Here is a 25,654-nt window from a genome sequence, read left to right as displayed (position 1 = left end):
CAGCTTCACTGGTCTGATAATCAGACAAAGTCAAAGGCTTGGCATTGATGAGGTCAACAGAGGTGAGAGGGGGAGACCCAAGGCGGAGGAGGACCCTGAGGTCCTCTGTAAGCAGAAGCCACGCTGCTTGGCAACAGAGAGGAGAGAAACTGAAGTTCCAGACCTCTTGCTGCCTTTGTTTATATAAACACCTTCTGGATGCTGGGTGCTGGAAGATAAAGGCGAAGAGGACAGACAGGGTGCCCTCTTTCAGTTGTCTCTGGAAATGGGCAATCCTCCTGCACACACAACCCCATCGGAACGGCTGATGGCACGTGAAATGGAGGAAACAGCAGAGCACCGAGTTAGAGTCATCAGGTTAGACAGGCTGGCCAGGAAGACCTCTCCAAGGAAGTGACATTTAAGGAAGAGGAAAGGCTCAAAGGGAGGCAGCCACATGACGAGCTGGACAGGGCAAGAGGTGGGAGGACGCTTTCAGTGGATAAAGGGCAGTGTGGGCAAAGGCTCTGAAAGGGAAGCAGCTTGGAGCCTCAGAGCAGCAGAAAGGCCATCGAGGCTGTCCCTGGCCCAAGAGAGGCAGGCAGAGGCCAGGTCTGCTGGGGCCTGTGGGTTGGAGAAAATGTTAGATTTTATTCAATTGATGAAGGAATGTCCTGGAAGGATTTTAAGCTGAGGCCTTCCAAGGTCCCATTCTCATTTGAAGATCACTCCTGTAGCCAAATAAGAACAGCCTGGTAAGGGCAACATCGGAGGCAGGGAAATTAGCTCAGGGGCTACTCCGGGTGCTGGTGACCTCTTTCATGATACATCCTTGAAGCTAGTCAGGGGCTTTGCCAAGCCAACCACGTGTATTAAGACTCTTATTGAAGACATTTTTCATCCCATAGAAACCCAAGTCTAATAAAATGCTAATTAGAGGCTGTCATTGATAAGGGTACTTCTAGACCCAAGCAGACATTTGGGTTTGCCTAAGCAGCCTGCCTGCAGGTGACCATCCAGTCTCCTTCTGGCTTCTTCCATACTGAAAATAGTCTGGGGATCCCATGCCCACCGAGCTATGGGAAGGTGATCCTTCATCTTGACGCCTTGCCTGTTTGTGCACTCCTTTCTTTGGGCCTCAGACACAACGCCCGGCACGGAAGAGGGAGGGGCATGCACGTCAAGCTCTGGGCTGAGAGCTGCCGAACGTGGAAGGCTGTGTCTTTGCCCTGGAGGCTGCCGCTGTTTATTGAAAGAGACACACACAACATAATAATACGTGCAGGAGGTGCTAAGTGTGTGGGATAAATGAAGTGCCATAGAAATAACCAGAGGAAGAAGAGAACTGATCCTGTGCTGGAAATCTACATGCCAAGTACTTTGTGCATATTGTCTGACGTGCTCGTGACAAGCCTGTACGCTGGAGCCTATTTTTTGCCGTCTTGCTGAGGCGGGAACTAGAGTCCCCAGGGGTTAACTGGGATGACTTGCTGGGGGCCAGGGGTGCATCAAACAGCTCATAGGGTCAGAGGTGGTATTCAAACCACGTCTGTCTGGCACCAAAGGCCTTTCGTTGTCTTCTCCTAATTGAGAGAGGCAAGGAAAACTTCAAGGAGGAGATGTCTTTGAAGCAGTTTTGGAGAAAGAAAAGCAAAGCACAGGGAGAGTGAGAGAGGAAGATGATTGGGAGAGAGAGAGAACGCTGTTACACAGGCAGACACAGACAAGCTAGTAATTGGCCTTCCTGCACCCAGACTCTTTGCTACCCTTTCAGTCCACCTTTTCCCCCAGGGCAGGCTGATTTTTCTGAACAGCGTATCTGACCAGTCATTCGTCTTTGCCTATAGAGTATCGGCAGACTTCCTAGGAGATAACTGCCTCCTCCTCTCCCTCTCAGTCTTCACGCATTTCTTTTCCTTCTCTGGCTCTGGGGACTTCCTTCTGCCCAGATGTTTCCAACACCTGCATGTGCCCTCACACCACCTGTAGCGGCTTGCAAGGTCTCCCACCAAAAGACCTGTTCAAATCCTCATCCCCCGTCCCTCTTAATGTAACCTTATTCGGAAATAGAGTCTTTGTAAATGTCATCAAGTTAAGATCTGGAGTAGGCTGGGACCTGAGTCCAGTGCCTGATGCCTTTCTAAGAGAAAGGAGAGGGAGATTTGAAAACAGAGGCATCGAGGAGATGCAGGGATGAACACCATGTGAAGATGGAGGCAGAGATCGGAGAGATGTGTCCACATGCCAAGGAAGGCCAAGGATTGCTGGCAGCTCACTACCAGGGGCTGGGAAATGACACAGATCCTTTTCTAGAGCTGTCAGAGGCAGTGTGGCCTGATGCACTCCTTGGTTTTGGACTTCTAGGCTCTAGAATTGTTTGAAAATAAATTTCTGTTGTCGTTTAGTCTGTTACAGCAGCCCTAGTGAACTACTACACCATCTGACTACCATGTCTTGGTAGATACCCCACCTCCAGCTAGGGAGCTTTTCCACTGGCTTCTCCATATCCTCCCCGGGGCCCCAGTCTGGTGAGATGCTCCCTCTATGTGCTCCTGTGTGTCGGAGCCAGCCTGTCTTACTCACCTGTCTTGCTGAGTTCCTTAAAGCTTGTGTTTGTGTCTCCTTCACATCTGAATCCTTAGTACCCAGGACCAGGCCTAATCTACACTAAGCTTCTGGTTTGGTTGAACTGAAGAATGAATGAATGAATGGCTCATCAGCGTTCAGGGACACCCACAGTTCAGCCAAACTCACCCACAGTCCTTGCTGTGTGTATCACTTGACGAGGGGCAGCTTCAATCCAATATGCTAAGGAAGATACTTCTTATTTCACTACAGGTTCTGACATCTCCCTTTACCACTTACATCCAGCCCCTGGAATCTCACAGCTATGTCTTTTGCATCCTATCACCACCAAAGAGACAGGACCAAGCTGCATGGACCCTGGGCCAGAGTCGACTTTGTTTAAAACCAGGAGACACATAGATGCTGCGGCCATGGTCTCTCACTCTCCAAGTACAGCTCTACAAGTCTCCTGACCGATATTCACACATCCAATCAACGGATAGCAGGTGCTGGGTGCATACACATGCCGGGAACTGGTGATACAGACAAGAACATGGCTTGTTTCTGCCCCTAAGTGTGGTGTGATAAGCACTGTGGTAAAGACAGGTGAAGAGAAGGCCCCTACCTCAGGCCGAGGGGTGAGGCAAGGCCCCTGGAGGAGGGAACAACGAGGCTGAGTCTTGAGAGATGAACAGGACGTGAACAGATGAAGGCGTTGTCAAGAAGGAAAGGGGATGGTCAGGCAGAGAAGAGAGGCTGCTCAAGGACATGGATGGGATGGGGAGATGGGCACGCTCGGGACACTACAAGTTCATCAGGAAGACAAGAGCATGCATGCAGGTGGGTGAGACCTGAAGCTGTGGGTTAGGACAAACCCACCCAATGAGTAGGCAGTGTGAGCTGCACACAGGGAAGGGAGTCCTGGAGATGCAGGGTGTTAAGGATGAACAGAGGAAGAGAAACCCATGAAGGTGACCCAGAATGAGGAGTGGAGGAGGTAGAAGGTAAACCAGAAAAAGGTGCATCCCCGGGAGTCAGGAGAGGAGACAGTCTCAGGGCAGGACAATGCTGTCTGAGCTGTGAATGAAGGCAAGGTGGGCATGGCCCCTGGGGTCCTGGAGAGAGGAGTTTCCATGGTGCTGGGGTGTGGCTGGGGGTAGGGAGCTGGGAGCCCCTTTTCCACAAAGGAGGGCCTTTGGGCATGCAGCCTGGGACATCTCGATAGCCGACAAGTACAACAGCTCAGCTCACTGACCCTGCGGGTCTTTTTCCCATTCTCCTGGGGGCTGCCTGGAAACTGCTTGCTTTCTCTTTGGGGCTCGATCTTCATTTCTGATTGGCTGACACTCTTTAACTCCAGGGTGCCAGGACTGCAGGACCAATCCTGTTCTGGGGTTTCTTTCTACAGAGTCCCACTTTCCACCACAGGGTCCTGACAGCAGGTCCCCAGGTGAGGGGGTCCCCACCTGACCCTCACTCCCTTACCTCTGCCCACCAGTCTACCACTAAGACTCCCCCTGGGCTTTGTGGGTAAGGTTCATGACACTCAGCTTCAACCCTGCCAGAACTTTCATCTCAAAAGCTAGGAGGGCATTGAATTGTCATTGTAGGAGGCTACACTCCTCAGATGTTGTCTGCAGGCAAACTCGAGTCTGATCTTCAGCTTTCAGTTTCTGAAGGAAACTTGAAACAGTGGGCGTTTCTTGGGTGCTTCCCACCTCCATCATTTGTATCCATCACATATTAGAAAGATGCATAAATGAGAAAAGACTTAAAGAAAAATCATAGCATTTTTATGTTGATATCACTTACCTTCCGACTAGACCCAGAATACAAAAAGGGTTTCGGGTGCTTTCAAGTCATCACCAGTGGATGCTGTACCAAGAACAGTAGTAACAACAGATCATCAGGGGAAAACAGCATGAGAAAGAACAGCTGCTGCAAGGGAAAGGGGATCAGAAATCACTCCTGTCCCCACATGAGAATGCAGCTTAAATTATCCTCAGTGATATTGGAAATTACAAAAAGAAAATAATACTTGTTTTACAAAATGCCCCCCTCTGAGCTACGGCACTGCAAACCAACAATTAAACCATGATGATAATAGCAGACAATAATAATCAAAGCATCGTGCCATCCAAAGAGCAAACACTGAGAAGACGGACCAAAGCCCAAAGCACGCATTGGTGTCTAGAGCAAAATCAGAGGCCCTCCTTTCCTGCTGCCAGCTGGTCTTCAGCAGACACAAAGATTCTTCTTTTGCTATTTTCTGAAGTGAAAGAACAGGGTTTAGGTCACTGAAGGAGCTGCAGTGACTGGCGTTCTGGGAGGTCAGGGCTGCCCAAACGCAGCACTTAAGCTGCTGCCCTGCGTCTCACTCTTCCTTGCCAAGTAATCTTGGACCACTTGTTCTCTCGTCATCATCACCCTGTACATGAAGGCTCCCTGACTGCCCATCATTAACCAGAACCTGCCCTGGAGGCATCAGGGATTCTTTGAGGGCTGGAGTGTCTTTGTCCTTCTTGGAAGAAATGTTTTCCATGAAACGAAGCTCTGCTTTCTCAAGAGGCTCTAACAAAGTGGCTACAGAGTCAAAGACTTGGGTTCAGACATTTAATACTAGTACTTGATAGTTAATTGAGTGACCTGGCAGAGCCTCAGTTTACTCCTCTGTAAAATGGCAGTAACATTATCATAAAGTACCTAGCACTGTCTGATATATAGCATAAAATCAAAAAATGGTAAAATCACCTAAAACAAATTCCAGTTTAGTTCTATTTATTTATTTGACTCCACTAAGAGAGACGCATTAAAGTCTTCTGTGATTGTCAAGTTCTTCCTGTTTTTCTGACAGATATTGCTTTATGTTTTCTTGTTAGGTTAAGTGAAAGTATTAGTCGTTCAGAAGTGTCCGACTCTTTGCGACCCCATGGACTGTAGCCCACCAGGCTCCTCCGTCCATGGCATTTTCCAGGCAGGAGTACTGGAGTGGGGTGCCATTGCCTTCTCCATCTTGTTAGGTTATTTGGTGCATAAAGATCCATGACTGTTGGCATAACTGTGGACTAAGCATTTTATCACATTTTATTTTGTCTATGGGTGTGTGTGTGTGTGTGCGTCTCCTGCGTTAGCAGACAGATCCTTTGCCATTGAGCTACTAGCAAAGCCCTATATGTAGGCAGCACCTGTCTGGGCTCCCCGTGTTATATAGCAACTTCTTTATTTATGTGTTTTCAGGCTATTCCTTTGCCTCAAATTTTACATATTTTATGTTTCTTCTGTTTAGCGGCATCTTTCTCCTTTATGTACCTTGAGAATCTTTTTCTTACAACATGGAACCAGCTCATGGCTCCTTACAGCTCCCTCCCTGCCCACAGGCTGGTCAGTAAATGCTCCACACGTAACTGTAGAGGCTTCCTTTTCCAGGGTACCCTCCCCTCGGGGCCTGCCTCTGGGACACCCACACATCAGTTCACCCACTCCTTTTGCAGACTCTTAGCTCAGCATTTCAATCTTACACCCTGCTCTCCCACCAGACCTTGCTTCTAGGCTGATCCTTCGATCGTTCCCCACTCTCTCCTCCCATGCCTGAGCTCCTGCAGCCTTGGCCTCTCCAGGGACCACCTCTTCTCTTCCCATCTCTCCTACCTCACACCGTGCAGTGGTCAGACAAAAGGGAATTCAGACTCATTATCAGAACTGATACGCTTGTTCTTCCAGCAGTGACGGTGTTCTGTGTGCATCAACTCGTGCTTCTTCTCCCTCCTGGGCACAGCCTCTCTGATAATTAGGTGAGCTGGGAAATGTGTTCTGGTTAATGGGAAATGGAGGAAGAGCTGACTCTTAAACAAATTTGTTCCACTCTCTGACGCTTTTTCTTCCCTTGCTCCGTTGGCCAGATTTGAGGGTGGACTGGAGGATGGTGAGGCTCTCACGTGCAAGGAGCCTAGAGCCTTGAATTACTCTGTGGAGGAGGCATCCCCGCCCACACATACCCAGTGCCCTGCTCCCTGCATGGGATTGTGAAGTGAGTGAAAAATGAACCTTAACTGTGTTAAAACACTGAGATTTGGGGGTTGTTTGTTACATCAACTAATTATTGGGCTTCCATGGTGACTCAGATGGTAAAGAATCTGCCTGCAATGTGGGAGATCTGGGTTCGACCCTCGGGTCTGGAAGATCCCCTGGAGAAGGGCATGGTAACCCACTCCAGTATTTTTGCCTGGAGAATCCATGGACAGAAGACTGGTGGAGCTCAGTCCAACACTGAGATTTGGGGGTTATCTAACTATTACTGCTGACTAATATAGGTTTATTTCCATTCTGTTTTATGCTTTTTGTTTATTATGTTTTCTTGCTATTTCCTTTTTTCTTGGTAACATGTCTTGGTTTTCACACTTCCTTCAGTGATTTGCAAAATATACATTTTGTTTTTAATTCTACTTTAGGCATCTTTAAACATTTTCAAAACTATCCCTAAACTGGCATTTTCTCTAATTATCAAATTGAAGAAAAATAATACAACATTTCATTCTCCTTTATGTAAGACAAAAAAGCTAAAAAGACTTGACTTTCCTCTCTGATTTCCTCCAACTATCAAACCACTAATAATATAAGCAGGGACTAGAGACTCAAATTAAATATTGTCTTTCAAGGTCTTCAATTCTTAGTATAGTTTTCCCCTACATATCTCCGTAGGCCAAAAATTACATCTGCTTTAGTTTCTCCTGTGGCTGCTGTAACAAAGTACCATAAATGTGGTGACTGAGTGAGAGTTTGTTCCTTGCTCCAGTATTCTTGCCTGGAGAATCCCCATGGATAGAGGAGCCTGGCAGGCTACAGTCCACGGGGTCATGATCAAGCGACTTAGCACACATGCAAGCATGCTGAGATCAAGGTGTCAGCAGGGTTGCACTCCCTCCAGTCTCTGGGGGAGAACCTGCTCTTTGCTTCTTTCAATTTCTGGTGGCTGTCAGCATTCCTTGGCTTGAGGCTGCATCTTTCCAATCTCTGTGTCTGTCTGTCTTCACACCACCTTCTCCTCTGTGCATATAAAATCTCCTCTGCTCCCTTCTTATAAGGATATATATGATTGCATCTAGGGCCCATCCAGATAACCCACGATAATCTCCTCATCTCAAAACCCTTGATTTAACTACATCTTGCAAGGATCCTTTTCCCCAGTGAGGTAATGTTTATAGGCTCCAGGATTTAGGACCTGTTAACTTCGGCGGTAGGTGTTGCAAGAGGGCATCAGAGGGCAGACACACTGAAACCATACTCACAGAAAACTAGTCAATCTAATCACCCTAGGACCGCAGCCTTCTCTAACTCAATGAAACTAAGCCATGCCCGTGGGGCCACCCAAGACAGGGGGGTCATGGTGGAGAGATCTGACAGAATGTGGTCCACTGGAGAAGGGAATGGCAAACCACTTCAGTATTCTTGCCTTGAGAACCCCATGAACAGTATGAAAAGGCAAAACGATAGGATACTGAAAGAGAAACTCCACAGGTTAGTAGGTGCCCAATATGCTACTGGAGATCAGTGGAGAAATAACTCCAGAAAGAATGAAGGGATGCGCCAAAGCAAAAACAATACCCAGTTGTGGATGTGACTGGTGATAGAAGCAAGGTCCGACGCTGTAAAGAGCAAGATTGCATAGGAACCTGGAATGTCAGGTCCATGAATCAAGGCAAATTGGAAGTGGTCAAACAAGAGATGGCAAGAGTGAACGTCAACATTCTAGGAATCAGTGAACTACAATGGACTGGAATGGATGAATTTAACTCAGAAGACCACTATATCTACTACTGCGGGCAGGAATCCCTCAGAAGAAATGGAGTAGCCATCATGGTCAACAAAAGAGTTCGAAATGCAGTACTTGGATGCAATCTCAAAAATGACAGAATGATCTCTGTTTGTTTCCAAGGCAAACCGTTCAATATCACAGTAATCCAAGTCTATGCCCCAACCAGTAACGCTGAAGAAGCTGAAGTTGAACGGTTCTATGAAGACCTATAAGACCTTTTAGAACTAACACCCAAAAAAGATGTCCTTTTCATTATAGGGGACTGGAATGCAAAAGTAGGAAGTCAAGAAACACCTAGAGTAACAGGCAAATTTGGCCTTGGAATACGGAATGAAGCAGGGCAAAGACTAACAGAGTTTTGCCAAGAAAATGCACCGGTCATAGCAAACACCCTCTTCCAACAACACAAGAGAAGACTCTACACATGGATATCACCAGATGGTCAACACCGAAATCAGACTGATTATATTCTTTGCAGCCAAAGATGGAGAAGCTCTATACAGTCAACAAAAACAAGACCAGGAGCTGACTGTGGCTCAGACCATGAACTCCTTATTGCCAAATTCAGACCGAAACTGAAAAAAGTAGGGAAAACTAGTAGACCATTCAGGTATGACCTAAATCAAATCCCTTATGATTATACAGTGGAAGTGAGAAATAGATTTAAGGGACTAGATCTGATAGATAGAGTGCCTGATGAACTATGGAATGAGGTTCGTGACACTGTACAGGAGACAGGGATCAAGACCATCCCCATGGAAAAGAAATGCAAAAAAGCAAAATGGCTGTCTGGGGAGGCCTTACAAATAGCTGTGAAAAGAAGAGAAGCGAAAAGCCAAGGAGAAAAGGAAAGATATAAGCATCTGAATGCAGAGTTCCAAAGAATAGCAAGAAGAGATAAGAAAGCCTTCCTCAGCGGTCAATGCAAAGAAATAGAGGAAAACAACAGAATGGGAAAGACTAGAGATCTCTTCAAGAAAATTCAAGATACCAAGGGAACATTTCATGCAAAGATGGGCTCGATAAAGGACAGAAATGGTATGGACCTAACAGAAGCAGAAGATATTAAGAAGAGGTGGCAAGAATACACAGAAGAACTGTACAAAAAAGATCTTTACGACCCAGATAATCACGATGGTGTGATCACTCACCTAGAGCCAGACATCCTGGAATGTGAAGTCAAGTGGGCCTTAGAAAGCATCACTACAAACAAAGCTAGTGGAGGTGATGGAATTCCAGTTGAACTCTTTCAAATCCTGAAAGATGATGCTGTGAAAGTGCTGCACTCAATATGCCAGCAAATGTGGAAAACTCAGCAGTGGCCACAGGACTGGAAAAGGTCAGTTTTCATTCCAATCCCAAAGAAAGGCAATGCCAAAGAATGCTCAAACTACCGCACAATTGCACTCATCTCACACGCTAGTAAAGTAATGCTTAAAATTCTCCAAGCCAGGCTTCAGCAATATGGGAACCATGAACTTCCAGATGTTCAAGCTGGTTTTAGAAAAGGCAGAGGAACCAGAGACCAAATTGCCAACATCCACTGGATCATGGAAAAAGCAAGAGAGTTCCAGAAAAACATCTATTTCTGCTTTATTGACTATGCCAAAGCCTTTGACTGTGTGGATCACAATAAACTGTGGGAAATTCTGAAAGAGATGGGAATACCAGACCACCTGACCTGCCTCTTGAGAAACCTGTAGGCAGGTCAGGAAGCAACAGTTAGAACTGGACATGGAACAACAGACTGGTTCCAAATAGGAAAAGGAGTACATCAAGGCTGTATATTGTCACCCTGCTTATTTAATTTCTATGCAGAGTACATCATGAGAAACGCTGGGCTGGAAGAAGCACAAGCTGGAATCAAGATTGCCGGGAGAAATATCAATAACCTTAGATATGCAGATGACACCACCCTTATGGCAGAAAGTGAAGAGGAACTAAAAAGCCTCTTGATGAAAGTGAAAGAAGAAAGTGAAAAAGTTGGCTTAAAACTCAACATTCAAAAAACAAAGATCATGGCATCCAGTCCCATCACTTCATGGGAAATAGACAGGGAAACAACAGAAACGGTGACAGACTTTGTTTTCTTGGGCTCCAAAATCACTGCAGATGGTGACTGTAGCCATGAAATTAAAAGACGCTTACTGCTTGGAAGAAAAGTTATGACCAACCTAGATAGCATATTCAAAAGCAGAGACATTACTTTGCCAACAAAGGTCCGTCTAGTCAAGACTATGGTTTTTCCAGTGGTCATGTATGGATGTGAGAGTTGGACTGTGAAGAAAGCTGAGTGTTGAAGAATTGATGCTTTTGAACTGTGTTGTTGGAGAAGACTCTTGAGAGTCCCTTGGACTGCAAGGAGATCCAACCAGTCCGTTCTGAAGGAGATCAGCCCTGGGATTTCTTTGGAAGGAATGATGCTAAAGCTGAAACTCCAGTACTTTGGCCACCTCATGCGAAGAGTTGACTCATTGGAAAAGACTCTGATGCTGGGAGGGATTGGGGGCAGGAGAAGGGGATGACAGAGGATGAGATGGCTGGATGGCATCACTGACTCAATGGACGTGAGTCTGAGTGAACTCCGGGAGTTGGTGAGGGACAGGGAGGCCTGGAGTGCTGCAATTCATGGGGTCGCAAAGAGTCGGACACGACTGAGCGACTGAACTGAACTGAACTTTGGTGGTCTGCTGCCTTGTCTTTACAAGTTTTTCAACAACTAGAGTGGGCAATTTTCTGTCCCTCTTGGTCATATTATATCAGTGATTCTTCAAAGGCTTTGGCTTTTTATGTTACAGAGAAGAAACTTTGAGAGAGCTGGAATAGTTTTGACTGTTTGTTGTAAATGGCTGCTTTATCGGATGAGGGCTGATTGCATACCTGTATGGCTGTGTTTTGTCAAATGCTTGTAGCTATTTTTTTTTTTTTTTTGAAGAATGGAACTGTTTCATTCATCAAGTTGTATCTTACTCATTTTGCCTGGAACTCAGTGAGTCCTTTCGATTCACCAAGGATAAGAGGAGTTTGCTATCAAGCTGTGTTTTATTGCACCTTTTTGTTAATAGATCCATTTGTTGATTATTCTTCATCTCTGCTGCCTGGACTGGTGCTCTGTCTTGCACATTCAGCAACTTTTCTTTCATTATTTCCCCACCTTCACTCATTTTCTCTGCAGTTTCAGAGAGATTTCCAGCTTGTCTCCTATTTCAATGCCTCTATTTCTTATAAAACAAATACTGTGATTACAAATTTTAGTTTTTATTGTGTATTTAGTTTCTTTTCATTCTTCACTTGTCTTTTGTCACTGTCTTTGCAGCTCAGGAGCTTTCCTCCTCCATTTTGCCATTCATTTTCTGCTACTTCTCTTCCCTATTTCTGATGCTTAAACAAGAATATTATCTAGGACTTTCCTGGTGGCTCAGTGGTAAAGAATCCACCTGCCAATTCAGAAGATGTGGGTTCAATCCCTGATTGGGGAAGATCCCACATGCTGTGGAGCAACTAAGCCCACGCACTACAACAACTGAGCCTGTGCTTTAGAGCCTGGGAGCCACGACTGCCGAGCCCACGTGCCTAGAGCCTGTGCTCTGCAATAAGAGAAGCCACTGCAATGAGAAGCCCATGGACCGAAACTAGAAGAAGCCCCTGCTTGCTACAATTACAGAAAAGTGCACACAGCAAGAAGACTCAGCACAGCACCCCCCTCAGCGCCACCCCCCCAACCCCCACCAAATAGAGCATTATCTACATACCCATTTAAAATTTCTTCTGCCTCCTATGGTAAAATCTTTTCAGTGGAAAATGGTTCTCTTTTTAAAAGAATGGTATGTTTTAAGTGGCATCACAAGTTTTTAATTTAATTTAATTTTTGCTTATTTGTTTATTTTTTGAAAGGGAGAGATTTATACTGGTCCAACGTGGCACACCAACAAGGTTTGCATTTCTTTGGTTGAACTGTTTATTCTCTTCCTAAGAGATGCTGGAATTCATTTCTGGGCTTGTAAACTGGCAGTTAAATTGATGTATTCTGGCCAATTCAAGTATTCAGTGAAGCTCAGCTGGATTATCATCTTTGGATAATTTGAAGTAGTTTGTGTTTCTTTTTCCAGAGGTAACCTATGAGAAGCTAAATTGCCAGAGAGCACCACCATTCTGAAAGCTGCATTTATACCTACCGGGTTACCTACATCCTCTCCTTCAAACACTTTGGAGCTCCTTTTGATTATTCCGTGGTTTGCTGAAACCGTAAATCTGACAAAGCAATACCCCATTGTGTCTGTGCTTATCTGTTCAGTTCCTTCAGGAGGTCAGTTCTTGCAGTGTGAGTACATGGACCTTCTCTGTTTAAGGTCTGACTTACTGTCACCGCATGAAAATAAACCTTCTGGAAGCTGCTAAACCTGCAGCCACGATTCCGGGCAAAAGCTGTGAACAGAAGCTTGACTTCTCATGCCTCTGCCTCCTCAGGGCCAGCTGCCCGCTTGTTGGGTAAAGGGAGGCCATGCTGACCACAGTGGGGGATTGCTGCTCTCTGATTGATACGAAACTGCAGCGGGGGCATCTGGGCTTCAGGCACAGCCAGATGTTTCGTCTAGTCCAGCATCCTCCCAGGAAGACAAGCTCCACTGGGCAGCAGTAATGGGTAATCAAAACCATGGCCCCTTCTCTCAGTAATCCTACTGCTTCGTAACCAACAGCCAAGAACAGACTTTCCAGGTTGCCCTGGCATTAATCATTAAGAAGCCCATCCATAGTTAAAAATCAACAAACTAGGACTATTAGCCAAATGTGAACTTTATGACTAAATGGGCATTAAGAGCAGAAATCAGAGCTTCCAGGAACAAGGAGTTCCTCCATCCTCCAAGTGCCCCAGATCTCTTTATGGAAAGCATACCAGCAAAGGACTGTCTTATCCCTGCGTGCCTTCCCTTCTTAGAGCCAGCCACACAGAGCTCTCAGCCTCAACCTATACTCAGTTCTTCTGAGTGTAACCAGGACCCCTCGGATAGTTACACTCGATTCCTCCTTGGTTCTCCAGCTAATGCATCCTCCACGTTGCTGCCACTGAACCTCCTGAAGTGGAGAGACTATCATGACCACCAGACGACGAGCTCTTTCAGAAGCAGCAGTGCACACCCACCCCTTCCTCTCTTTTACACGCCTGGAAGCGCTTTACCTCCACGCTGCACGGTGAACTACTACTGTTCTGTAATGTGTGGCTAGAACAGCACCTCCTCGCTGTAACACCTTGGCCCAAGCTGCCACCTGGAATTATGGACTGACCTTGTAAAGGCTTTCTATTGTGTTTGTACATACTTCTACTTTAGCACTTATTTCATTATACAAGAATCTAAGTAGCCGCTATAGGTAGGCTTACATGTATTCCATTTCCAAACCTCTCATCTGTCTTTACTATTAAAACTGTAAAAGCAAAACGAAATAGATTTTTCACTTGCCCTGAGCAGGCACGGAACGTTCAGACTAACGGAATGTAGGACGGCGCCTGTAGGTGGCGCAGAGGTAAAGAATCGCCTGCCGGTGCAGGGGACGCCGCAGAGGAGGGTTTGACTCCTGGGTGGGGAAAATCCCCTGAGGTAGGGCAACCCACTCCAGTATTCTTGCCTGGAGGATTCCATGGACAAAGGAGCCTCGTGGGCTACATACAGTCCAGGGGGTCGGAGAGTCAGACACGACTGAGCACGCATGCGCGCGCGCACGCACACGAAAGAAAGTTCGCTCCCTTTCCTCTTCCCTCTTCTTTTAGACTGGAATGCAGACACAGTAGCATCATCGATGGACATGAACCTGAGCAAACTCTGGGAGACAGTGAAGGACAGGGAAGCCTGGCATGCTGTAGTCCATGGGGTCGCAAAGAGTCGGATACGACTGAACGACTGAACAACAGCAGACACAATCCCTGGAGCTGCAGCGGCTGACTAGGTCACCATGAGAATGATCGCCTACGGATGGAAGGGCAAGAAGAAAAGCAATGGCATCCTAAGCAACTGTACTAGGGCTGGATGGGACCATCAGATGCTTTTTCCAGGAGAAAAGTGAACCCCCATCTGCTGAAGCCAGCTTTAGTCAGTTTTTCTATTTCCATTCTTAACAGAGAAATTTTCTCTCTGTAAGATCGAGACCTTCAAGGGAAAAGACTGTTTCTTATTTATATTTATACCCTCAGCACCTGGCAGGATGCCCAGCACTGAGTAAATGTTCCAAGTTTCTAAATGAACTGAATGTTGTTACCGTCTTCAAAATATTCCAGTGGCTCCTCATTATACTGAGAAAGCCATTCAGAGTTCTCGTCTTGGCATTCAGGGTCCTGCAGAGAGCCCTCTTTACCCACACAGCTTTATCTCCCCACACCCATCCACATCAGTCGAGTGCCCTTTCCTCCTTTGTGGCCATCCCCTATACTTTCCCCTAGGTTCATGCCTTCACTCCCCTTCCCCTCCATTGGAATGTTTGCCTCTCCGTGTCCAGGCAAGCTCTGCTTGTCTTTCTTTTCTCCGTTACTGAACTTGACTTGCAGTTAACTACAGCACCTGCCTTGTCTTGGAGGTACCTGCTTATTTGCCTGATTTCCCACTAGAATGTGAACCCCTGGCAGACAAGGACTGGCTGTGTCTGGTCTTTGTGTTTCCCACGGCATGGCACCACACAGTCCGTGGCACAGAGAAGGAACTTAAGGTCCTGGTGTGCTAAATGGAACCAATCCAGGGTCAGAATGGCAGACCAGGGCCAGACAGCATGGGCTTGAAACCTGTATCACTGGGTTACTGTGAGACATTCGTCACTCCTGGGCCTCAGTGATCCCATCTATAAAACAGTGGCAATCATAACTGATCCAGAACCTGGTGTGCTGTAGAGACTGGAGACACATTAAGTAGAGGGGAGGATCAGGAGCAAAAAGGCTTTGCCTCCCTCTCCAGTTGTCATCTGAGCTGGTCCACTGATTATAAAAAAGGAAAACTGGAACCCAACATTGCAATCTGAGAAGAGGTCCCACCCACGTGGGCTGAAATTTCCACCTTCTAGGCACTGATGACACGCTCGGGGTGACATGAAGGTCGCAGCTCACAGGTCTGCTCTCCTGCTGTTAGCTGCCAGGCCTGGACAGAGCGCGTCAGCCGGCCTATCCCATTCTTGGCTCTCAGGGAGAAACACTTTGCCAAATGCCTCCCCTATCCTGTGTTCAAGGGCCGGGTATGACCACCACCAGCCCACTCTTGTGCACATCCAGGAAGGGCCCACTTTCCTGCTTGGGTCAGCCTGACCATGAATCCCTGCAGCCACCTACAGGGTGTAGTTCCTCCTGGGCACTCCCGGAAAGGGACTATCTTTGCCCAGCTTGCTGGGGTAAGGCGACCACAGATTCCTCCAGTCACCTCCAGCGCTTGGTTGAGGCAGGGGCAGGGTGAGGAGAGGCACCTCCAGGCCTCTGTCTGAGCCCCAGGGACAGTCTCATGGGCTGGCCGCATCCCCTCCCAGCTGGCACACCCAAGGGAAAACCTGCATGACACCTACCCCCACCAATAGCACGGCACCTGCCATCTGCGACTCTCAGCGGTGACCTACCACCTGTTGTGCTCTGGGATGCCACCTGGGTCAAAAGAACAACCCCCTACCAGCCCATGGAGGGGGATTCTCCACATTTGGGAGTTTCGTCCTGGGCACTATTCTAAGTGTTCAGACACATTAGCTCACTTCATTCCCAGAGGAGCCTTAGGTGGTAGGTGCTATTTTAATTGCCAAGTTACAGATAAGAGAACTGAAGCACAGGGTGCCTACTTGAAGACCTTCACAAGCTACAGCGCGAGTAGAGAGCGGTAGGTACTGCGGTGGCCGAGTCTGGCTTTCCGCGCAACTTGATACCGAATGCAAGACAACTGGGAGGACAACTGGGACATAAAGATAATCAGCTCTTCCAAGGAACGCAGCTGAATGATCAGCCCAGATGGCCCAACTGCAGAATGCAGCTGATGTAGGAAAAACAGGAGCCATTGTAAAAACATAAATAATGTTCTCAGAGAGATGCAAGATGACAATACACTGATAAAAACAAAAGTGGGCTGTCAAGAGCAATCTGAAAACAGAAAGTGCAGTTTTCTTGAAATAAAGATGGAAACAAAAACAAGATTTCCAAAATAAAGAGGCAGGAATAACAGAATAAATACTGTTGAAAACAGAATTAATGGAAACACAAGATCACTGGCAGAATGAAAATGGGATATAGATCTATCAAATCGCTAGAGGAGAAACAGAGCCAATTAAATCAAATCAGCTAACAACAGGAAGAGTTACAAATAAAAAGAAAACAATTAAAAAAAGCATTGCATATTTTATTTGAAAGAAAGCATAATGCATAGGATGTAAGAGAAATGTATAAAATCCTTTCTTTTAAAGGGCTTCTTTCTTTTCCCTTTCTTCAAATATACACAGAACACGAATAAGAAAAAAATCCAAAAGTAACAAGGGCACAATGTAGTAAAAGTGGAATTGATTTACAAAATCATACAAAATGTGTTACTTAATAACTTTGAAACATTCTTAAATACTCAGGTTAAAAAGAAACCTAAACTAAAATTAAAGACTAGACACAAACCCAGATGAATAGTCTATGTGGAAAAAAAAAAAAACTTCCTCAAAGAAAAATACACAAAGAACTTGAAGCAGCAAAAACAAGTAAGTACCATTTTGTCCATCACACAGGTAAGCACTGTCAGGATCGACAGCACCAAGTGACGCAGAGTGGGGAAGCAGGCTTCTGGAAGATGTGTGCATTACCGTAATAGCTGGAGGGAAATTTGAGGTCATGCATAAACATTTGCCTTCTGAGAATCTACCCTAAGGAACTAATTGGACAACTGTTAAAAGATTCATGTGTAAGGGTGTTTACTGGAGTGAAAACGTGAAAATATCCACTTTATCAATAGGAAAGTAGTTAAATAAATTATGGTTGTACAGACAATAGAATTCCCTGTAACCATCAACCAGGATGGGGTTGATCTATATATACTGACGAAATAAGATGATGATATGTGGGTAAATGGTAAAACAAAAAGCAAGCTACTGAGCCACTCGAAGAGGTGATCTTGTTTTAGCAAGCACGATTACTGCCTTTGCTTTCTGTACACAAAATGCCTAAAAGAGGAAGTCAAACAAGTGGATCTCAATGGCTCTCTTAGGAAGGGCGTACAGAGAAGAGAGTAAGATGATGGGGGCTTTTGATTTCTACTCAATAAACTTCTTTATAATTTTTTAAAATGAGTATTTTGGGACTTCCCTGGCTGTCCAGTGCTTATTAAGACTTTGCCTTCCAATGCAGGGGGTTCAGGTTCAATCCCTGGTTGTTGAGCTAAGATCCCACAAGACTCATGGCCAGAAAACCAAGACATAAAACAGAAATAATGTAACAAACTCAATAAAGACTTTACGGAGTGGCCCAGATAAAAAAAATCTTAAAAAATAAAGTATCTCTTTTTTATATATAAAAATTCTATAAAGATATTTTCACTTAAAAAATAATAATGACGCATTGGGACTTCTCTGGTGGTCCAGTGGTGCAGGGGACAGCATTCAATCCCTGGTTGAAGTAAGATTCCACACACCGCAACTAAGCCCGTGCACCACAGCTACTGAGCCTGCGCACTCCAAAGCCCATGCACCAAAAACAAGAAGTGTCCACGTGCCACAATGAACACCCAGCACAGCTCCCTGAAAAGATAATAAGGAAGTCTTCCTTTGAATATGGCACAAACACCAAAGGGGCTGTTTGTCTCCATCTAAAGGTGGTCTGGCTATGAATTCCCTTAACTTGGCTGCTGGTGGTTCCAGGGAGGGGTGGCGGGGTGTGGGGGTCAGGGAAGGAGAGAGGAGGCGAGGGACTGAGACCAGGCGTGGGGACAAGTGTGGTGGACGCTGCAGGCGCCTGGCTGGGAGGGCAGGCTGGGCGGAGGGACCGCAGGAGGAAGGGAAAAGGGGACCGTTGCTCCATCCCCATCTTTCAGCTGCTCTCAGTGCAGCTGGGAAGCCCTTCTTTTCTCTTCTCCTTTGAGGCTGTGAAGCACCAAGGAGCCTTTCCAATGGGGACTGAGGTCATGTTCATCCTTTCCCAGCCATTCCCCACCTTGGTGTCCTCACACCCCTCCCCCCCCCAGCAGACCCCCTCTGAGTTCCTGCTGTCTCTGAAGAGATTATTTCCTGTTTATCTGGATTCTCTCTTTTGGAGAGCTAAGAGAGGATCCTCTGGTCTTCCCCCCAGCCCAGCTCATGCCCGCCATTCCTCTGAATGACAACAATTCTCATGTCTGCCCAGAAAGCCCATCACTGATTTCTGGCGCTCTCTTTGCCAGACACTCTGCGATCTCTCCGCTCTCCTTCCAGCCTCCTCCTAAACCTTAATACCTGGGAACTAACACTGCATGTCCTGGGGATGCTCAGGTTATGGTATCATGGAGGAGATGCACGTCCCAGTACTTAAGAAGTATCAGGATGTCTACAATTACCTTCGTGTGATTCAGCAAAAGCAAAAATGAGGATGGAAAGGAAAGAAAAAAGAGCAAATGTGCTGGAATATTCATAGCAGCTGAATCCAGGTGACAGGTATGGAGGTGCTCAGCATACTGTTCTTTCGACTTTTCTATTTTACATTTTGTATGCTACACAACAAAAAGTGAAGAAACAGAAGAATCTCAGTTTCCATATTTCTTGAGGAGAGTGAGACTGGCTGGTGCAACTCCTTAATGAAGGTCCCCTGAACTTGTCCCTTCTTCTCCCCCATTGCCACTGGTGGGGTTCAGGCCTCCTCGCCCCAGTGATACTCTGGAGAGAGCCAGCCTCCTCCTCACTGGGCTCCCAGCCCCCATCTGTCCCCTCTTCCACAAGCTGCCAGAATGGGACCACGGATCACAGCACCCATGGACCTCCACACGTGGCCACGTGCAGCCCGCTCCATCCGCTTCATCCCCCTCCGCAGCCCATCCCTCCACCCAAGTCCTGGGTCATGCTCTGGCCATGTGGACCCGTGCCCAGCTCCTTGAGTCCACCCACCGTCCAGTCACCTCTTCTGCCTAGTAGGCCCTTCCGTCCTGCCAACCTCCCTCCTTGGCTATGGGACCACCCCCTCCCCACCCAACACGACTTACTCCAGTGTCACCCTTTCCAGGACAGGACCATTTCCAGACTCTGGCCTCCCGTCCTGCTGTTCAATCCCCTGCCCCCTCCTTCCACCACCTCTCACCATGTACACACACATCTCCTCTTTGGGACTCCAATATGCAATTCCTACTAGGCACGGATGTGGAAAGGATGCTATATTTGAGGGAATACGTACAAAGTGCTGCACAGCATGCTGGGCTTTTGTAACTATTCCCTCCACAGTCCTAGAGCACAAGCATTTTTGTGGCCATTTTACAGATGTGAAAACTCAGATTGAGAAAGGGAAGCGATGTGGGGTGATACTGGAGTAGTGGGCAGACTCTTACTACCATCATAGAACCATGGTTAAATATTTACTGTGTTCCAAGCACTGTGCTGAGCACATGGCCTACAATGGCTAATTTAGGTTTTCTATCCCGAGAAGCCAGTATTATAGCCCATATACCCCAGAAGGAAAGGAGGGGAGACTTACCCAACGTCCTGCAAACGGTAAAGGGCAGAGCTGGGATTCAAGCCTGTGCCCTCAGCTACTGTGTGGTCACAGCGTCACCGCGGCCAGTGCCTCGTGTGAACTTGGATTGCAGCCCTGTGATGCTCAGGCTGGCCTTTTCAGGTCTCCCACAGGCTCTGGCCCGAGCCTGGGGTCATAACGATGACTGTTGATCACCAGGGCCTTCAGGTGAGGTGGGCAGGGCCAGCCACTGGCTGGCGGACTGGTAAGGATGCTGGAGGCGAATCCCCTGGACGGCTGGCAGTGGTCAGTTTGCCGGCCCTGACACTTACCCAATGGTGCAGCCGGCATCAGCCTCGATGGTCCAGACGCAGTTGAGGTTGTGCTCATAGGGAGCTGGATACCCAGGGGATAGCACCTGCCCCGACACCTCTCCTCTCACTGTCCCTCCACACTCGGCTGAAAGAAATCCCAGAAGAGTGAGTTTCAGGGGGCAACCTGCGTGCACAGGGGCACCCCCCTGGCTCCTCCTGCCTGTGTGCAGGGTCCCTCTTGTTCATCCCAGGTGGCTGAGCACAGCATAGAGGAAGGGCCCTGGATGAGACTTGTATCTGGGATCTACAAAAGCCCCTACAAGTCAACAATGAAGAGACAAACAGCTTGGTTAAAAAATGGGCAAAGCCTTTGAACAGACATTTCTGCACAGAAAGTATACAAATGGCCTCTGAGCACATGAGAAGATGTGTAACATCACAGTCATTGGGGAAATGCAAATCAAAACCACGATGAGGCCCCACCTCACAGTCTCTAGGAGGCTGTAATCAAAAAGACAGACTAACTAATGTGTAGGTGAGGATATGGAGACACTGGAACCCTCGGCTTCCAGTTTCCAGCTGGTGGGAGCACAAAACGTTACAGCTGCTTTGGAAAACAGTTTCATAGATACCTGCTCAAAATGTTAAACATAGCTACCCAAGGGAAAGTGCAAGTGTTAGTTGCTCAGGCATGTCTGACTCTTTGTGACCCCATGGACTGTAGCCCGCCAGGCTCTTCTGCCCATGGAATTCTCCAGCAAGAATATTGGAGCGGGTTGCCACTTCCTTCCACAGGGTATCTTCCCGACCCAGGGATTGAACCTGGGTCTCCTGCAGTACAGGCAGATTCTTTACAATCTGAGCCCCCAGGAAAGCCCCAAAGCTACCTAATGACCCCAGCAGTTCTGCTGTTGCATATACACCCAAGAGAAATGAAAATGTAAGTTCAAATGAGAATTTGTACACAAATGACCATAGTATCATCTTTCATAAAATTAAAAAAAAAAAAAGGGAAAAAACCCAAATGTCCATCAACTGATGAATGGATTAACGAATAAGGTATATCCATAAAACAGAATATTATGTGTTCATAAAAAATAAAGAGGTACTGCCACACAATACATCATGGATGAACGGAATGTTGAAAATATTAGCTAAGTTAAAGAAGGCAGGCACAAAAGGCCACATACTGTGTGTTTCTATTTATATAAAATATCTGGAACAGAAAAATTTACGGAGACAGAGAGTATGTTTGTGGTTGCCAAGGCCTGAAGAAGAGCAGGCAGCAGGGAGGGATTGTTAATGGGTTAGGGTTTCTTCTGGGGAGACAAGATGTTCAGGAATTAGATTGTGGTGATGTCTGTACAACCCCATGAATATACTAAATGGCAACTAAATGGGCCAACTCTATGGTATGCGAAGTCTATCTCATTAAAGTTATTTAAAAAAGGTCCCTGGGGGTTGGGCTGATGGCCCACTCTATGAGCAAACTCCTTGACGCTTCCTGGAGGATGTGTAGGAACTCAGTCCTGGTCATTGACAAGAACTGGTCATTGGCAAGACATTGCATTCTTCCTCCCAGAGAACTTGTGGTCTAGAGGAGGAGATGGCCACAGTGTATGCCTAGGGCCCCGACCGAGCCACATTCATGGCAAGTGGTAGCACAGAGGTGGAGGTGACCAGTTTCCTCGCGTGCAGGGTCGGGAGAGGTGGGGCGGGTGGGAAGGGTGGAATGGAGAGGCCCAGGAAGAGGACACTGCTGACAGGGAAGAGCACTGCAAACCTCCTGGGGCTGTGAGACAGCACGGCAGCTTGCAGGACAGCATATGGGATGGGGCGTGGGGGGGAGACGGGGCTGAGGAGCGGGGCGAGCATCCTACATGGAAGGGCGCTGCACACTTGGCTGTTGCCTATTTCCTGTGTTAGGAGAAGAACCACAGTGCTTATGCACGTGGGTAGAGTCATCACTTTTACACACTTGCCCATTAGAGAGAACACACTGGGAGCAGTGTGCAGGAGCACAGAGGGGTGGACCTGGAGGCGGGGGACCAGTGAAGAGGTCCATACTTGCCATCAGAGCAGCTCTCTGGCTCAGAAGCTGGTGATCCTCCTGGTCTTCTTCCTCCCCATCATCTAACCCACCTCTGAGCCCCTGGGCCTGAACCTCTGTGATTCTTTGCACACCGACGCCCCTGCCCTCATTGTTAAGAATGGTGGCTCAGTCCCTTACTATCTCCGGGGGGGGGGGACAGAGTCCCTAGCCCCCAGCAGTGCCACCAGAAGGATCCTTGTAAAATACACATTGGCCACACGCCTGCTTACGTTAAACCCTCCTTACCAGGGTGGAGTCCATACTGCTTAGGGGAGCCCATTAAGCCCCCAGAGGGCTCACTTTGGCCTTTTCTGGCCCTCTCCTGGCACCTCTTGGTCCAGTCAAGTATGATGAACTCCACAAGCCCAGGCACACTGGGCCTCTTCAGGCCTCTCCCTGGACTCACAACCCTACAGCGTCTTCCGCATAAGACTCTCCCTGCCCCACGTGGAGCTGACACTGTCCTCTCTGGTGTCTCCATTATAAAATGATCAGGATCTTATCATAGCCTGTATATTGTCACCCTGCTTATTTAACTTCTATGAGTACAGCATATGATGTGCCAGGCTGGATGAGTCACAAGCTGGAATCAAGACTGCGGGGAGAAATAACAACAACCTCAGATATGCAGATGATACCACTCTAAAGGCAGAAAGCAAAGAGGAACTAAAGAGCCTCTTGATGAAGGTGAAAGAGGAGAGTGCAAAAGCTGGCTTAAAACTCAACATTCGAGAAACTAAGATCATGGCATCAGGTCCCATCAATGTATAGCAATAGATGGAGAAAAAGTGGAAACAGTGACGGATATTATTTCCTTGGGCCCCCAAATCACTGCAGATGGTGACTGCAGCCACGAAATGAAAAGATGCCTACTCCTTGGAAAGCTATGGCACACCTAGATAGCATATTAAAAAACAAAGACATCACTTTGGCCACCTGATAAGAAGAGCCCATTCCCTGGAAAAGACCCTGATATTGGGAAAGACTGAGGGCAGGAGGAGAAGGGGGCGAGAGAGGATGAGAAGTTTGGATGGCATCACCAACTCAATACACATGAGTTTGAGCAAACTTCAGGAGACAGTGAAAGACAGGGAAGCCTACTGTGCTGCAGTCTATGGGGTCATAGATACAACCTAGCAACCGAACAACAACAATCTCCTTTACAAGACTATACACTCTCCGGCAGCAGGGATCTTGTATTACTTGTATTTGTACATCAAGTGCCCAGCATGGTGTTTGGCACATTATGTGCTCAGGTGCTCAGTCATGTCTGACTCTTTTTGTGACCCCATGGACTGTAGCCCGCCAGGCTTCTCTGTCCATGGAATTTTCTAAGCAAGAATACTGGAGTGGGTTGCCATTTCCTTCTCCAGGGGATGTTCCCCACCCAGGGATTAAATCAGTGTCTCCTGCATTGTCAGGTGGGTTCTTTCCCACTAGTGCCACCTGGGAAGCCCTTGGCACCTTATAGACACTTTAACAAATGTTTGTTGGATGAATACACGGGAAGATAGAAGATCAGATGAGTGACAGAAGCTTATTGCTTTCCAGGCAAATGACATTGAAGGGTCTGAATCAAGGGAGCATGAGTCAAAATGAAGAGGTGACTTGCTGCAAAGCTTCTTAGGAAAGATGTGATTAAACAAGACCCTAGAAGAGCTAAGAGAAGATAGGGTCAGGGCCACAAATGGGAGACTGATCTTCATCTGTTGCTACAAAAGACCCATGAAGCATCTCTTGGGCCCCACAGCTTGACATGAGCCCACTAAGGCAGGGCAGGGGAGGGGTCCTTCTGCAGTGGGCCTCCTCAGGAGACTGGCCCCTTTCTTTCAGCATCACTACCCTCATGATGATGTTGGGATGGGTTGTGCCAACCCAACTGAGAGATGCAGGGCTGAACAAGCCTGGAACAGGGAGTAAGGTGTGAGTGGGAGGATGAGCTCAAAGGAAGCCTGTCCGGCTTCACAGGTAGCTCAAAAGGTGGCAGGACATTATCTATATTCTGGACTGGAGCTTCCTTCCATATTCCTGATGGAGCAGCACCTCCTGAATCCCAGAGCCAAATGTTTGGAGGCAGCAGCGTTGGGAGCATTTCCTCATGGACACAACTGCCTCTTTCCTCAGGGGTCACTTTATCTGGGGACTCCAAGGGGGCAGGGGCTGAGCCTGGGGGCCAGCATGAAGCAGATTCACCAACAAGACCCCAAGACTCTGGTCTTTCTGATCTTCTCTCTTATCTCCGTCCTAGAGCCCCAGCTGCTTTGTTTGGGCTGTAGCATCCACCACGGACAAAGAAAACATCTGGGTGTTGCAGCTGTAGCAGGCATTGCTGCTAGGCCACGATCAAGTCTACCACAATATGACATATGTAAAAATATGCACACACAACTCCAAATGCACAGCCTCCCTCCCCTGCGTGGTGCCTGAGGGAGTCTCAGTGGGGCAGGCTGCTGGAGGTTCAAAGTATAAGTATTTTTTCCAGCACTGCTTGAGCGGATCCTCTAAGTTCCATCTGACTGGCAGATTAGATATTCAGGAGAACTTTAGGGGGGGGGGGGGGGGGGGGGGGGGGGGGGGGGGGGGGGGGGGGGGGGGGGGGGGGGGGGGGGGGGGGGAGCCTTTCTGCAAAGCAAATAATTGTTTTGCAGTGTGAATCATCACCTCCTTCACATTTCGTTTGCTCTGGCTTGCCTGTGGCCCCAGACAGTTGTCTGTTTATGCCTGTGTCTCCCTTGCTGGCCTGGGACCTGCTTTTCTCTGTATTCCCAGGGCCTGGCAGAGAGCCTGGCACATGAATGAAAGAAGGAGATAGAAACAGGGATGCAGGGAGAAAGGGACAAGGTGTGCCTGAGCTTGAGCACAGAGAGAGGAAGACTCCAGAGGCTACTGTCCTGTCCATGGTCAGGTTTAAAATCCTTGCCTTTAGACCCTCTGTTGTGTAACAGTGTCAAGATCCTGTTAACATACAGTTGTCTGGGTGGTGGTGGGGAGAGTATCACCCTTACGGCCTCCCCTCTCCCCCCAATGCTGGTTCACACCTTCAGCTTCACACTGGCTCAGGCTGGAGTGTGCAACTCTTCTCCCCTCCCCCTTGGTGGGTGATGCTTACCCATCCTTTCAAGTCTCAATTAAAATATCACCTCCTAAGCACAACTTTCTCATAGTCCCTCCACCCTCTGGCACCTACTCTTGTTACAGTGCTTATCTTGTATTATGATCTGTTTTGGGTCTCTTCTCCTTGCCAGGGTGTGCGCTCTCCAAAGGCAGGAAGAATGCTT

The 25,654-nt window shown here is 47.5% G+C and overlaps 1 protein-coding gene across 2 annotated transcripts in view; it reads right to left on the bottom strand.

Moving 5' to 3' along the window:
- Window positions 1-25,654, bottom strand: part of CSMD2 (CUB and Sushi multiple domains 2) — a 683,179-nt gene that overhangs the window by 164,983 nt on the left and 492,542 nt on the right. For both annotated transcript variants that reach the window (XM_055586466.1, XM_055586467.1), the window contains exon 25: window positions 20,303-20,429. In XM_055586466.1, coding sequence (XP_055442441.1) covers window positions 20,303-20,429 — 127 coding nt within the window. The remainder of the gene's footprint in view (window positions 1-20,302; window positions 20,430-25,654) is intronic.

This window comes from Bubalus kerabau, chromosome 6, assembly GCF_029407905.1.
Source record: "Bubalus kerabau isolate K-KA32 ecotype Philippines breed swamp buffalo chromosome 6, PCC_UOA_SB_1v2, whole genome shotgun sequence".
Classification (NCBI taxonomy): domain Eukaryota; kingdom Metazoa; phylum Chordata; class Mammalia; order Artiodactyla; family Bovidae; genus Bubalus; species Bubalus kerabau.
Note: the sequence above shows the minus strand (reverse complement) of the source record. Positions and strands in the feature narration are given on the sequence as shown.